At 33.9% G+C, this 14,707-nt stretch overlaps 2 protein-coding genes across 3 annotated transcripts; both read left to right on the forward strand.

Moving 5' to 3' along the window:
- Positions 1-13: 13 nt before the first annotated feature.
- On the forward strand, positions 14-5,569 carry LOC141486853 (uncharacterized). Of its 2 annotated transcripts, XM_074185427.1 has the most exons (3): positions 14-581; positions 642-1,216; positions 2,400-5,569. In XM_074185427.1, exons 2-3 carry the CDS (start codon positions 1,060-1,062, stop codon positions 3,101-3,103), a joined length of 861 nt encoding a protein of 286 aa, XP_074041528.1. In that variant the 5' UTR covers positions 14-581; positions 642-1,059; the 3' UTR covers positions 3,104-5,569. The 2 variants fall into 2 exon arrangements, with proteins under 2 accessions (XP_074041528.1, XP_074041527.1); XM_074185426.1 differs by having other exon boundaries at positions 14-1,216.
- Positions 5,570-7,660: 2,091 nt separating this feature from the next.
- On the forward strand, positions 7,661-11,770 carry LOC141486854 (uncharacterized). Its single transcript, XM_074185428.1, has 8 exons — positions 7,661-7,829; positions 7,890-7,952; positions 8,013-8,093; positions 8,500-8,649; positions 8,733-8,786; positions 8,847-9,074; positions 9,142-9,375; positions 9,507-11,770. Exons 1-6 carry the CDS (start codon positions 7,666-7,668, stop codon positions 8,977-8,979), a joined length of 645 nt encoding a protein of 214 aa, XP_074041529.1. The 5' UTR covers positions 7,661-7,665; the 3' UTR covers positions 8,980-9,074; positions 9,142-9,375; positions 9,507-11,770.
- The last annotated feature ends 2,937 nt before the right edge of the window (positions 11,771-14,707 follow it).

Consider the following 14,707-nt stretch of genomic DNA (forward strand, 5'->3'; position numbering starts at 1 on the left):
AGTCACAACCATTTGAAAGCATCACAAATCCAGTGGCGTCGTCAAATTTCATATAAAAAAATCGCTAGTATGTTTTTTGGATTTTTGACCTTGAAAAAAATTCGAAGTAGGCCTTGAAAATTTTATTTATATTTCGACTTCACAGCACTCTAATAGAACTATTGACGCTCTATCTATTGAAAAAAAAAACTTCTGAATCGGATAATAAATAACAGTTTTAGAGAGGTGGCCCGCTTTCAAATGGGTCACTCTGTATATATTTGATTATAACAATTTTTTATCCATTTTTTTAAAATCCCAGTATAGTGGTTCCGGAAGAGCAGGAACCTTCAGCTCCTTTGGGAATAAAAACATTCAGCACCACCCAGATAGGAGTGAGAAATTTATTATGCGTGTAGAATTGTACAAGTAAACATTATAATAATTTTAATATGAATTATTTTCTAGAGACGATGATTTCGAAAATATTTATCCGTAAGTATATAATCTATTGGATTTGAATACATTTTAATATTACAAAATAATAGTGATGAAAGAAAAATGGATGAAAACACCCTGGAGGAGTTGGTGTTCAATGACCCGTAAGCATAGATATAAGTAAAGGAATTATTAATGAATATATATCACTCATTTTGTTGCAGAAGAATGTTTACATTCTCAGATCAATAATATTCAGGGTAAGAACAGTGGTTTAGGCATAAGTGGGATACCACTATAAAATAAAACGCGCCAACAGTTCTACCTCATGGGTGGTGTGTGTAATGAATCGAAAAGCAAATCATATTAAGTAAAAATTTAAAGTGTGTAAATTGAGCCTATACGGACCGGACTATGAAAATCATTGGCCTACTTATGCGATCGCGAAGTACCTTTCGCGGCACCGAAAAGAAATCATATATCTTAATAACTGTCGAAATTAATATGTTATGGGGTCGTAAAACTGTCACCGCTAAAGGTAGAATTCCGCAACAAGCGACCGAGACAGGCGACAGATAGGAGAGACCGATTGTGGTCTCTCCAGGACTGCTCTAATGCAATTACATAGAGGTCGTAATAATAATGTCAGAAATCAAATTTACTGGGGAGGAAGACGAATTGCTTATAGAGTTAGTGGCTAAGAACCCACCACTATTTGATCCTCAAGTGGAATCCTACAAGGATGTTATTGTTCGGGAAAATATTTGGAAGGATATAGCAGGGAAAATGAACAGAGCTGGTAAGTTTAAATTTTATTTTCAATCCATCACTTTTAAAATTTATAAACTGATGAATAAATATTTACAATATGTTATTATGAAGGTGGTCACTAGCGAGATATTGAATAATCAGATTTCTATTGATTGTCTTTATTTAGTTTATTCGCTTCACATGGTCTTCTTGCCAAGAAACTGCACCAGCCTCAGAGTTAAAATACTTTCTTAACTCATCTCTTATGGTAAATCCAGTTTTACTTGCATAACCTCCTGTATGAATTGAAGATTGCATATTATTAGAATGTGTTGTCACATCGGAACTACTCAGCCGATAAACAGATTTCCCAGAATCTTCTAAAAATCCTTCACGAAGTAGGTTATGTAAACAACAGCTAACTAATATTAGGTCATCACATGTTTCTGGAGCAACTGCTATTGGCGTGTAATATATTCTAAATACCTGGGATAACAACCCAAATGCGTTTTCTGAAACCCTTCTACCGCGACAAAGACGATAATTAAAAACTTGTTTGCTCAAGTCATTCTTTGCATCTCTTTTTGTATAAAGTTTCATCATGTAGCTGTCAAGACCAAAAGCTTCATCTCCTATTAAAAAGTAGCCTAGTTTTATATTAGTTCCTGGAAGGCACTGAGGTTCAAGAAAATCGAATTTGCTGTCCATAATACTTTTCCCCATTACAGATTTTTTGAAAATGCTACTGTCTCCTTCTTTCCCATAAGAACCAACATCTACCGCTATAAACTTGTTGTTAGAATTAAGAGAACAATAGAAAAATATTCTTTATAATTAAAAAATAAAGATCCACTCTTTGAAGGAGCTCTTATACGAACGTGTTTGCCATCAATGGCTCCCACACAATTCGGAATATTCCATTGTGTCCAAAAGTCCTCAGAAATGCGTTTGTTCTCGTCTTTGGTAGACTCAGGCATGAATTGAGGGATTAATTTTTTTCTTAAAACGCTCAATACCTCCTTCACAATTCTTGAAATATAACATGCAGATATTCTATAAGCATATGAGAGAGATGCAAAGCTTTCTCCAGTAGCAAGAAATCTGACAGAGAGAAAAATACAATTGTGTCACTTAATTTTTGTGCTAGTTTGGTGACCATAATGATGGCATGGTAGCCAATCCCATTATTTTAACAATAGACTGAGATATAACAAAAAAAATTTTTATTGCAGATGTTGATTGTAAAAGAAGATGGAAGTACATTCGTGATTCATACAACCGTTTCAAACGTAAAAGAAAAATGACCACTGGATCGGCTGCTCCAGCTAAAAACTCCAAATGGGAGCTCTTTGAACGACTTCAGTTTTTGGAACTAGTATCTACAGAAAGAGCCAGTGCATCCAATGTTTCTTTCGAAACAGTAGTTTCAAGTCCAATGCCGAATGAAGAGGCAGAAATTCTCTTTGATAATGAAGAGAATCAAGATATAACGACCAAGCCAGCCGCCAAGTCTACACAAAAACGCAAAAAAGTGGAAGATGAATTTCTGACATATCTCAAGAAACGAGACGACCAGAGACAGGTATATTTTCAAGAGATGAACGCTTTCAAAGAAATTGATGACGACGTAAATACATTTGGTAACCATGTAAAATCTGTCATGAGAAAATTGAACCAGCGATTTCAAATACAGGCAAGGAACGAGATATTTAACATTTTAACAAAATACGAACACATGCAAATGGATTTGGAATACAAACAGCGCCTCCAACATCAGGGGGACATAGTTATGTATCAGCCGTTTCTCCCTCTGGATCATCCACTGCAACCAGTAGCAGTAATGTTACTTCACAACATCATGAAGATTATTTCAATTCCCTTCTTCCTTTGTAAACAAAGTGATAATTTTGTTGATAATAAGTACCAAAATATATAACTTACCTTAATGTTAAAGACAATTTTTCTTGTGGTGTTATGTCGCCTTTCGTTTGTATGTCCTTTTCTATTAAATTATTCACATAATCAAACTGTTTTTTATTCAATCTAAAATACCTTCGAAACTTTTCTTCATCTAATGATAGGTGATTCATTATTAGTACACTAAAATATCCTTCCTCGCGTCTTGTTTTGAATATAGAATTTATACACCTACGTTTTTTCATTCGAAACAGGTAATATAGAAATATATCGTCATCTTCTTCTTCCCATAACCTTTTAAAGAATAGTTTCGAAGCCATGATACTGACTGGTTTACAACTTCTGATATACTGAAGCATAGAAGCCATTTCGCGCCTGTCGCTTGTCTCCGTCGCATAGTCATTTCAAGGAGCGACAGTTGAGAAGGTGTCACGGTCTCAGCTCGTAATGAGTGTCTCTGTCACCTGTCTTGGTCTCTTCAAGCGGAACGCTACCTTAATTCATCTACTTCAAGTTCAAGAGCGTCTTATGTAACGGGTGATTTTTTTGAGGTTAGGATTTTCATGCATTAGTATTTGACAGATCACGCGGGATTTCAGACATGGTGCAAAGAAAAAGATGCTCAGTATGCTTTGACATTTCATCATGAATAGACTTAATAACGAGCAACGCTTGCAAATCATTGAATTTTATTACCAAAATCAGTGTTCGGTTCGAAATGTGTTTCGCGCTTTACGCCCGATTTATGGTCTACATAATCGACCAAGTGAGCAAACAATTAAAGCGATTGTGACCAAGTTTCGCACTCAGTTTACTTTATTGGACATTAAACCAACCACACGAATGCGTACAGTGCGTACAGAAGAGAATATTGCGTCTGTTTCTGAGAGTGTTGCTGAAGACCGTGAAATGTCGATTCGTCGCCGTTCGCAGCAATTGGGTTTGTGTTATTCGACCACATGGAAGATTTTACGCAAAGATCTTGGTGTAAAACCGTATAAAATACAGCTCCTGCAAGAACTGAAGCCGAATGATTTGCCACAACGTCGAATTTTCAGTGAATGGGCCCTAGAAAAGTTGGCAGAAAATCCGCTTTTTTATCGACAAATTTTGTTCAGCGATGAGGCTCATTTCTGGTTGAATGGCTACGTAAATAAGCAAAATTGCCGCATTTGGAGTGAAGAGCAACCAGAAGCCGTTCAAGAACTGCCCATGCATCCCGAAAAATGCACTGTTTGGTGTGGTTTGTACGCTGGTGGAATCATTGGACCGTATTTTTTCAAAGATGCTGTTGGACGCAACGTTACGGTGAATGGCGATCGCTATCGTTCGATGCTAACAAACTTTTTGTTGCCAAAAATGGAAGAACTGAACTTGGTTGACATGTGGTTTCAACAAGATGGCGCTACATGCCACACAGCTCGCGATTCTATGGCCATTTTGAGGGAAAACTTCGGAGAACAATTCATCTCAAGAAATGGACCGGTAAGTTGGCCACCAAGATCATGCGATTTGACGCCTTTAGACTATTTTTTGTGGGGCTACGTCAAGTCTAAAGTCTACAGACATAAGCCAGCAACTATTCCAGCTTTGGAAGACAACATTTCCGAAGAAATTCGGGCTATTCCGGCCGAAATGCTCGAAAAAGTTGCCCAAAATTGGACTTTCCGAATGGACCACCTAAGACGCAGCCGCGGTCAACATTTAAATGAAATTATCTTCAAAAAGTAAATGTCATGGACCAATCTAACGTTTCAAATAAAGAACCGATAAGATTTTGCAAATTTTATGCGTTTTTTTTTAAAAAAAGTTCTCAAGCTCTTAAAAAATCACCCGTTATATTGTCCAACACCAAGCCCTAATGCTTCTCTACAGTGCCCAACGTAAAACCCGGATGTACCAAGGCCTGCATGGTCAGTGCAAGACCTACACGGAAACTACACTGAATATCCACAGGATTTCCAGAGAAACGAAGATATTCGCTACACATAAATACTTGATAGGTACTAAACACCAATATTGTTGCTATAAGTATTCGTGTAACTTTGATGGTATTACATATTTTATTTTTGTATTACGTACCTTAATGTTATTAATAAACGTTCCTCTGCAGAAATAGCCTCCCGGTAGTGGGTATCTAGCTTTTCTATTCTCAGTTCTACAAATTCCACCAACACTCGGAAGCTTTCCTGGTTCATTCTATAATATTCTTTAAACTTTTCTGAATTGAGGGATAACTACTCCTGTTCAACAGTGACGGGGCTATGGCTCAGATTATGTACAAATAATGGATGAATCCAATATCGGCGCAACCGTTTTCGTTTACGTCGATTTCGCAAAAATTGCCAAGCTACTACAACATCTCCCTCGCTTAACGACATTTTAAATACTACAAATGTAGTTGTCACACTTATCTACGCGGTTAAGCATGTTGCGTGTTTGATGTTTCGTTGGTGAACGACCGCGCTAAGGTATTAGGATTTATTATAAAAGTAAGCAAACAATCGTCCGCACTTCATATTTGATAATCTAATAGTAATCATGTGAGTAGCATTGCACGTTATTTTTTCAAATTATGTAATTATACTTTTATCATAGGAATTCAATGCAATATAGAGATGGCCCTTTTGGTTACCGATGGGTGTACGGTAACGAAAGGCAACTAAAAATAATGGTGAAGAGTCACCGAAAGGTTTCACCAATCCTAGATAGGCAGAGATTAGTACGATACAGCTTTTTATAACATTTTTTTTAAGTAATTATTTTTCTCAGTATAATAGTTCCGGAAAAGGAGGAACCTTCAGCCCCTTCAGGGATGTAACACAAGGAGTGAGAAAAGTTATTTTGTGAGTAGAATATTGCAAGTAAACATTATAATAATTTCATATGAATTAATTTTTAGAGACGATGATTTCAAAAATAATTATTCGTAAGAATATAATCTATTCACTTGTGAAGTCATTCAAATAATATTCCAAAATAATAGTGATGAAACAAAAACGGTCGAAAACACCCAGAAGGAGGGGGTTGATCGCTAATATATAAATAATATATATTTGATTATAACATTTTTTAATCCAGTAAAGTGATTCCGGGAGAGCAGGAACCTTCAGCTCCTTTGGGAATAAAAATAACATTTAGCACCACCCAGATAGGAGTGCGAAATGTTATTATGTGAGTAGAAATGTACGAGTAAACATAATAATTTTAATATGAATTATTTTCTAGAGACGATGATTTCGAAAATATTTATCCGTAAGTATATAATCTATTGGATTTGAATACATTTTAATATTACAAAATAATAGTGATGAAAGAAAAATGGATGAAAACACCCTGGAGAAGTTGGTGTTCAATGACCCGTAAGCATAGATATAAGTAAAGGAATTATTAATGAATATATATCACTCATTTTGTTGCAGAAGAATGTTTACATTCTCAGATCAATAATATACAGGGTAAGAACAGTGGATTAGGCATAAGTGGGATACCACTATAAAATAAAACGCGCCAACAGTTCTACCTCGTGGGTGGTGTGTGTAATGAATCGAAAAGCAAATCATATTAAGTAAAAATTTAAAGTGTGTAAATTGAGCCTATACGGACCGGACTATGAAAATCATTGGCCTAATTATGCGATCGCGAAGTACCTTTCGCGGCACCGATAAGAAACACAGACATATAGAAAACAATAGACAGAGCTGTTTACAAAATGTGTGTGTGCCAACATTAATTCTTACTTTACTACAAATTATTTTGTAGTAAAGCAGTGTTGTCCGATGAATAAAATATAATTATTTGTATTGCTTACTTTTCAATATTATCGTAGATATTTATTATTTAATATTTCTTTGCAAACTGAATATATTTTGGCATACATTCTTATTTGTGTAGAAATTTGTTTTTTGTCGAGTATGAATCCTTTAAATTGTATTTTTATTACAACAAGGTGGAATAACTTTCAGCTCATTTTGTAAATTTTGCGAAATCCGGCAACGCCGCTAGCAAAGTGCACAGCAAGCGGCCGCCATATTCCAATTTCATTTCATTGCTAATCGAAGTGGTGAATACTTGTGTTTGTGTTTATTTTAACTAATTTTGTGTTTATTACTGAAGCAAAGGTGTTAAAAAAAATAAAACTATGGTGAGACAGTGTGTGGTGTGCCGGAAAATTGACTATTTGAACCCTAACCTATCTTTTCACAGGTGAGTTGTAAAAATAAGGTAGTCATAGGCGGGTATGTGAATCCTCTTTTTAAACAATGTTTAAACATATTTTTACACATAATTAAGTAGATTGTAAAAAATAAACATACATATAAAAACATTATGTGCTGCTTATCTATAGAAAGCTTTAGACCAATAGTTCAAAAATTTCTTTAAAAATACTGATAGTTTTGAGTTAAGTATCAAAAACTGTACATAAGGCTTACTATGGTAGCATCTTTATTACTACAACACTATTGTCAAAATTCTTAGTTTCATATGTAAAAAACAGGTTAATACCTAGGCTTTAATGTACATAATTTTTCAATTATTTCTTTTAGTTTTCCAATAAGTCAAGCACGAAGGGATACGTGGATGGTAACACTTGGATTTCAACCAAATAAAAAATTACCAAAGAGACCAGAAGTGTGTTCTAATCATTTTGAAGAAAATGATTTCACACAAAGGGCCAATGGATCAAAAATGTTAAGGAGAGATGCAGTCCCTTATTTAGCCGTCAGAGAAATTGGAAACAAAAGGTACAAAAATTGTATAGGTTGAGTTAATAAAAATCATAAATTATGTAAAAATTCTTTTAGTCCAGAATCTGATTTGGAATCTACCTTTGGAATAAAACATAAAAAGGAACAGCAAACAACTAGGTATGTAACATAATTTGCTCTTTCTTTACATGTATTACATAATTTTTTCATTTTCATTAGGATATCTGAAATAAATTACCAGACCTCATCTGAATCTGAAAAACATGAGTCCGAGGAAGATTATAACAAGTTATTAAAGAGGTAATAAACAATGCAAATATGTATATGTACATATATATATATATATATATATATATATATATATATATATATATATATATATATATATATATGATGGGGATTATGGGGAGATTATGGCTTATTGAAAATAATCCTTATGGGGAGAAAATACACAGAACACGGAGCGATACCCGAGAAGACAGCTCATCATACTTTATCCGTGATATATGTACATATATATATATATATATGTATATATGTACAGTCATTTGTGGATACTGTTAAAGAAATACCAAAACCATTGGATGTGACATGTGAAGCTGGACCTTCAGGAATTTTGTAAGTGAATTCTAATTTTGTTATGTTGAAAGTAACTACACAAGTACCTTAAAATAATATTAAATAAAAAATTAAACTTAAATTTTAGGTGGAATACTAAGGCTGAGTCTTCCTCTTCATCAAGTACTTCAACTGCATCTGAAGTGGAACAATTCTTGCAAGTTGAGGCTACCGTCACTAAAGAACTCAGTTGTGTAGAAAGAACTTCAATGTTCACAGAAGAACATGGAACACAAAGGTATATACTTTTACAAGCAAAATTTATGAACATGAGAGATTTATTAGCTTCATTGAAAATAAATAGTTGCAATTTTGTTTCAGCTGTGAAACAACTGGAGCTAGAAATACAAAACACATAACCAAACTGGTAAAAAGGTAAAAAGTCAACAAGTTTATAGTAATATGAAAATATTTTATATTTTAATTTCTATTTAGAAAACGAAGATATGTAGGAGATCTGAATACCAGCGATTTTTCGTCTCCCACAAAGGCTAAGAAAAACTTCAAATTTCTAAAGGAAACGGTGCTAAGGCAGAGAAAAAAATTAAATCCCTGCATAATACTGTAAGAAGACTTAAAGCACGCATTTCAACTTTAAACGATCTTTTGAAGTTATTAAAGGAAAAATTTAATATGTCAGATTCATCAGAATCGGTGATAAAGGTATTATAAAACAATAAATTTAAATAATACCAAAAAAAAATAATTAAATAATTATTTTATAATTTAGGCTTCACTATCAGGGCCAGCACTTGAAATATTTGAAAGAATGTTATGTGGATCATCCTCTCACAAATACAATCCAGCTTTTCGCTTGTTTGCATTGACACTTTCATTTTATTCTGCCAGTGCTTACAACTTTGTGAGAAACACCTTTAACCAGTCTTTGCCGCATCTTAAAACAATTTCAAAATGGTTTAGATCAGTAGATGGATCTCCAGGATTTACCCGAGAATCGTTGCAGGTAATGATATTCAACATTTGGCAAAACCAAAAATTTAGTCTATCTGTTTCACTATTTTACAACAAACAATAACAATTAATAACAAACCTTGTTTTATTTAATAATAATTTTTCTCTTTTGTTATTTTTCAGGCATTGAAAATAAAAAAAGAAAATGCTTCTAGAGTAGAAAAGCCTATACTTTGCAACCTTGTACTTGACGAAATGTCAATACGAAAACAAGTAGAGTGGACAGGATCAAAATTCACAGGGTATATTGATATAGGATCAAAGATTGATGCAGATACACTTCCAGAAGCCAAAGAAGCCCTTGTGTTTATGCTTGTATGTCTTAATGATTCATGGAAAATTCCTGTCGGATATTTTCTTATAGATGGATTAGGTGCAACAGAAAAAGCTAACTTATTATTAAAATGTTTGGAATTTATTCACGAAAGTGGTGTGATTGTCACATCTGTAACATTTGATGGAGCGGCAATTAATTTAAGTATGGCTCAAAAATTAGGTGCTGATTTAAGCGATCCAACTAATTTAATTACCAGTTTCAAACACCCGATGACGGATGAAAACGTTAATATTTATTTGGATCCTTGTCATATGATAAAGCTTATAAGAAATTGCTTTGGTTCACAATATATCACAGATAAAGAGGGAAATGTAATATATTGGAGTTTAATAACAAAACTCGTTGAAAAACAAAACATAGAAGGATTACATGCGGCAACAAAAATCAGACTAAGACATCTCTAGTGGACTCGCGAAAAAATGAAGGTTCGAATTGCGACCCAAACTTTAAGTAAAAGTGTTGCTGATGCCCTTCTATTTTTGAAAGAGAAGGACAAAACATTTTTGTCAGCAGAGCCTACATCAAATTTTATTTTAAAATTCAATAATATATTTGATATATTTAACTCTAAAACAAGGATGGCAAAATACTTTTTTAAAAAGCCATTATCTTTAGCAACATCAGATTTTTTTTTTAATTACTTTAAAGAAGTTGAAAATTATATATTAGGTTTAAAAATAGGAAATGTACCAGTTATTCAATCAAGAAGAAAAACTGGTTTTCTGGGCTTCTTAATTTGCATGAAAAGTATAAGAAATATGTATGAAGAACATGTCTGTAATAAAAAAAAATTTACTATATATAACGACTTACAAACTGTCACAAGACCATCTCGAGCTGTTTTTTGGTGCCATAAGAAGGCGGGGTGGTTATAATAATAATCCTTCAGCAAGGCAATTTGAAACTGCATACAAAAGACTTATTGTCCATAGTGAGATAAGAGCATCTGACACAGGAAATGCTATAAATTTAGAACAAATTTCAATTCTTACTTGTGGTAGTGGAAATTTAACAGTTAATGATGATGGTGATAATCTCTTGGATTCTGAGGAGTTCAAAAAAGTGGAGGAAGTGGTAAATAATACAATTATCAATTATCCACATTATAATGATGCCAGTTGGAATTTAACAGATTTTGTGGAAGATGTGGTAACATATATTGCAGGTTTTGTAGTGAAAATGTTAAAAAAATGCATTACTTGTTTGAAATGTCAAGAATTATTAGAATGTAATAATTCTTACTCTCAGCTACAAAATAAAAAAATATATGGAAATTTAATAAATGCATCTACTTTTATAATGAAAGTTTGCAAAGGAGCAGAAAAATACTTTAGATATTTTATTAAAACCACTGGAATATTTAATAAAAACATTAAATACTTGATAAATATATTATCAGTGAATACGATGAAAACATTACCAGCCAACATATATGATTATATGGGAGATCATATATTTGAAGAAACACCACTTGATGGTCACTGCCACCAACTAATTAGGCTGGTGTTGGAAAATTATTTTAAAATTCGCATTCATCACGAAGTTAATAAAAAAATGGATTCAATTAAAGTGAATAGAATAAGAAGTGTTCATACAAAAACAATTCTGTTTTGCAATCAGTAATAACTGATGTAATATAAAATATGATGTTATATATATGTAATCACTTCCTCTTTATATCACAAGAAGATACTTCATCTGTAAAACTTAATCAATTTCCGTTTACTACTTTTTCTTTCTTTTAAGTTATTTCTATGTTTTTTAACGTTTTTTATCCAATCAAATTTTAATTTTACTTTATGATGTCACATTTTTTATATACTCTTATTCATATTTCATTTAACACCTACATGTAAGCAACTTGGATCTTTATTTTTGTATAAGTTTAATGTTCATATTTAAATTTACTTCAGGTATGTTATTTAATTTTTTACTTTTTTTTCATTATTACAATTGTTTTTTAGCCTGATGATGGCTCCTTAAGAGCCGAAACTAGTCGCTGTTACCACCTTTATATAACCTAATTGATAATAAAATTCTGTGACGTTAACTGTGAATTTTTACTTCCTTACAGTCATATTTGTTATATGGATGATTTACTTCATTAAAATAAATTTTTATTTTTTAAAATGTTTTATTTAATAAACCTCACCAGATTTTGTATTGCATAAAAGAGCATAATTACTAACTAAACTATAAAATACATTACTTTTACTAACAATTTTAAAGTTTTAATAAAAACATTGTGTTTTCCTCCTTGGAGTAATAAATATTTGAATTTGATAGTTAAATAAATCATATTTTTTTAATAGTAGCAATAGATTACAAATTATTACCTACCTTCTTTTAAAAATCGAGAATATTGTGAAGAAATTTCCAAATGTAACCAATGCAATAATTCGCCCCCCTTATTTCTCCGTCTATGTTGTGCTGTCGGCAGCCATATTCCAACAATAGTCATATGCTTTACCTCCTCACCTCCCTTGACCCTAACAATGTTGGAATGTAAACATTTCGGATTTTATGAATGAATAGCTCTGTCTATTGTTTTTTTATATGTCTGTGATAAGAAATCATAAATCTTAATAACTGTCGAAATTAATATGTTATGGGGTCGTAAAACTGTCACCGCTAATTGTCGTCGAAAGAATAATGGCCCGAAAATTCCGCGTAAACAGAAACACGTGGGTATGTCAACAATCACGTACGCCGATTTGATGACGTAAATCTTTCGCTATAAAAACCCGAGATCATTGCTGGACAAGTCACATACACACATTCGATTGCTGACCATCGAAGAGTGCAGACGTGTCTTAGCGATATAGCGTGTTTTTGCGGATTTCTCAGTGAGTGACCAGCCGTGCTGTAGTGTTTCTGGCTCAGTGTAGTTCGTGCGTTCTGTTGTTTTGCGCAAGCGAAAACGTTTCTGGTGAGTACGTTTGCATATTTCTTTTCCGTTACTTTCTTGGTGCTCAGAGCTACTGGTTGTTTCAATACAGTGTATTAAGTCACGGCAGTATGGAGGAACTGCTATGCAGCCTGGCTGGGACGGAGAAGGGCGAGATTATTGGCTTTATAAGCCAACTGATCTCGGCTCTTGGTCTGACCCAGTCGGACTTGCTTGGCAAAGCATTGCCAAGCCCTGGGAACGGCCGCCACGAGTTGGCGGATCGCGAACAGGGAAAAAAGTCATCAAAGATCAACCAAAGCCAGCTAAAAAGAAGCTTAAAAAGCTGAAAAAGAAAGCGGCTTAGGATAACGTCAGAGACGAGGCTCGGAAATATTATTCAGAATCCGAGACCTCCTCTCATCAAATAGCCAAAGATCGGGCTAACGAGGTGGCTACTTCGAGCAAACTAAGCAAACTAAATTTTCTTTGATTTATCATATTGTATCATCCTGTTTAATGTTCATTAAATAGAATTGTGCATAATTATGCCCACTATTAAAAAAAAAGTCATTTTTGACATTTTTCACTTATTGATACCACATCTGTGACCATTCGGAACAACTTTACACGCAGACTTTTTTTTTCTTCTCAACAATAATAAATCAGGTCTGAAGGAGTAAAGAGAAATTGCTGTGTGAAATATTCGAAAACGATTGGACAATATGCCGAAGGCATTTTCAACTTTACTTCTTGCTCGCGACAAACGATAATTGAAAATTTTCTTATCGTTATTCAAATCTTTTCGACTGAACGGTTTCAAAAAATCTTTCCGAAGGGTGAATGCTTCATCAGCAACAAAAACAAAAGGCAACAATTTTTCGCTATTATTATTTGGTTTTGTTGGCGCTGGTAAAGATAATTGTTCATCCTTCAGTTTCTTGTAGAAGTTAGTGTACTCTAACTTCTCCATCAGATATGCGCCCATTTATACCAAAATCGCACATAATAAATTCACAATTAGCATTCACTACAGCCATTAATACTAGGCTATGTGTCCCTTTATAATTGAAGTAATATGACCCACTTCGAGCGGGATGAATAATGTTGACGTGTTTTCCGTCAACAGCTCCCACGCAGTTAAGAAAATTACATTTTTGTTCAAAATCGTTTGAGATTTGTCTCCACTCATCTTCTGACGACGGAAACTGTAAAAAAATAACACAGTATTATAATTCTAGCATACGCAAGGAATAGAACATATAGACGAAGACGTGGAATCACCGATGAATCCACCTGCAAGATGTCTGTCACGTTCGTCTGTACCTCGCGATCTTAACCAAAATATAAGTTCCCCATCAACATCAGCAACTAGTAGCGCAGCTACACGTAAAAGTTCAAAAAGAAGACGCCAAACTAAAGTTGATGAAGCCGACGAAATATTGATTATGGTGGGAGAAAGGCTACGTAACCAAAAGGCCGATGATGCGTTTAACATTTTTGGGAACAATGTTGCAGCAAAGTTACGAACCTTAGCACCGTCGTACACCAACGAAACATCAAACACGCAACATGCGACATGAGGTAAATACCGCGCATAGACTTGTGCTGCATTAACACAATATAAACACACAGATATCGTTAAAATCATCGTACACCAATGCGGCTGGTGCAAGTGTCGCGCAACAAAAACTGCATGCGGTTTACTGTGCATGTCTCGTCGCAGTAGCTGTTGCGTGATTGAAGGAGTAAGATCGGTTATTTTTATTAAAAATAGAAATAACGTTAAAAAAATGTCTGAAAATCCTGTTTTTAATATAAATTTTGTAAAAGCTATTGAAAAACGTCCGTGCATATGGAACTATTCCTTAACGGGGTATAGCAAAAAAAATGTAACAGAAAAAGCATGGGCGGAGGTGGCAAATGAAATAAAAGATTCAGGTAAATATATACAAGTTTATTTAATGTTCTATACAAGTAACTATGCGTATTTCCACTGTATTGGTATCGATCCTTCGGGTGTCATAAAATACTTAGCTAACGAAATTTCATAGCTAATGTTGTTTCGCGATATCCGTCTTGAACTTCATGTGTTATTTG

This window comes from Leptinotarsa decemlineata, unplaced genomic scaffold (assembly GCF_025532065.1).
Source record: "Leptinotarsa decemlineata unplaced genomic scaffold, Ldec_3_MD MMD2_tig00026374_RagTag_RagTag, whole genome shotgun sequence".
NCBI classification, from domain to species: Eukaryota; Metazoa; Arthropoda; class Insecta; order Coleoptera; family Chrysomelidae; genus Leptinotarsa; species Leptinotarsa decemlineata.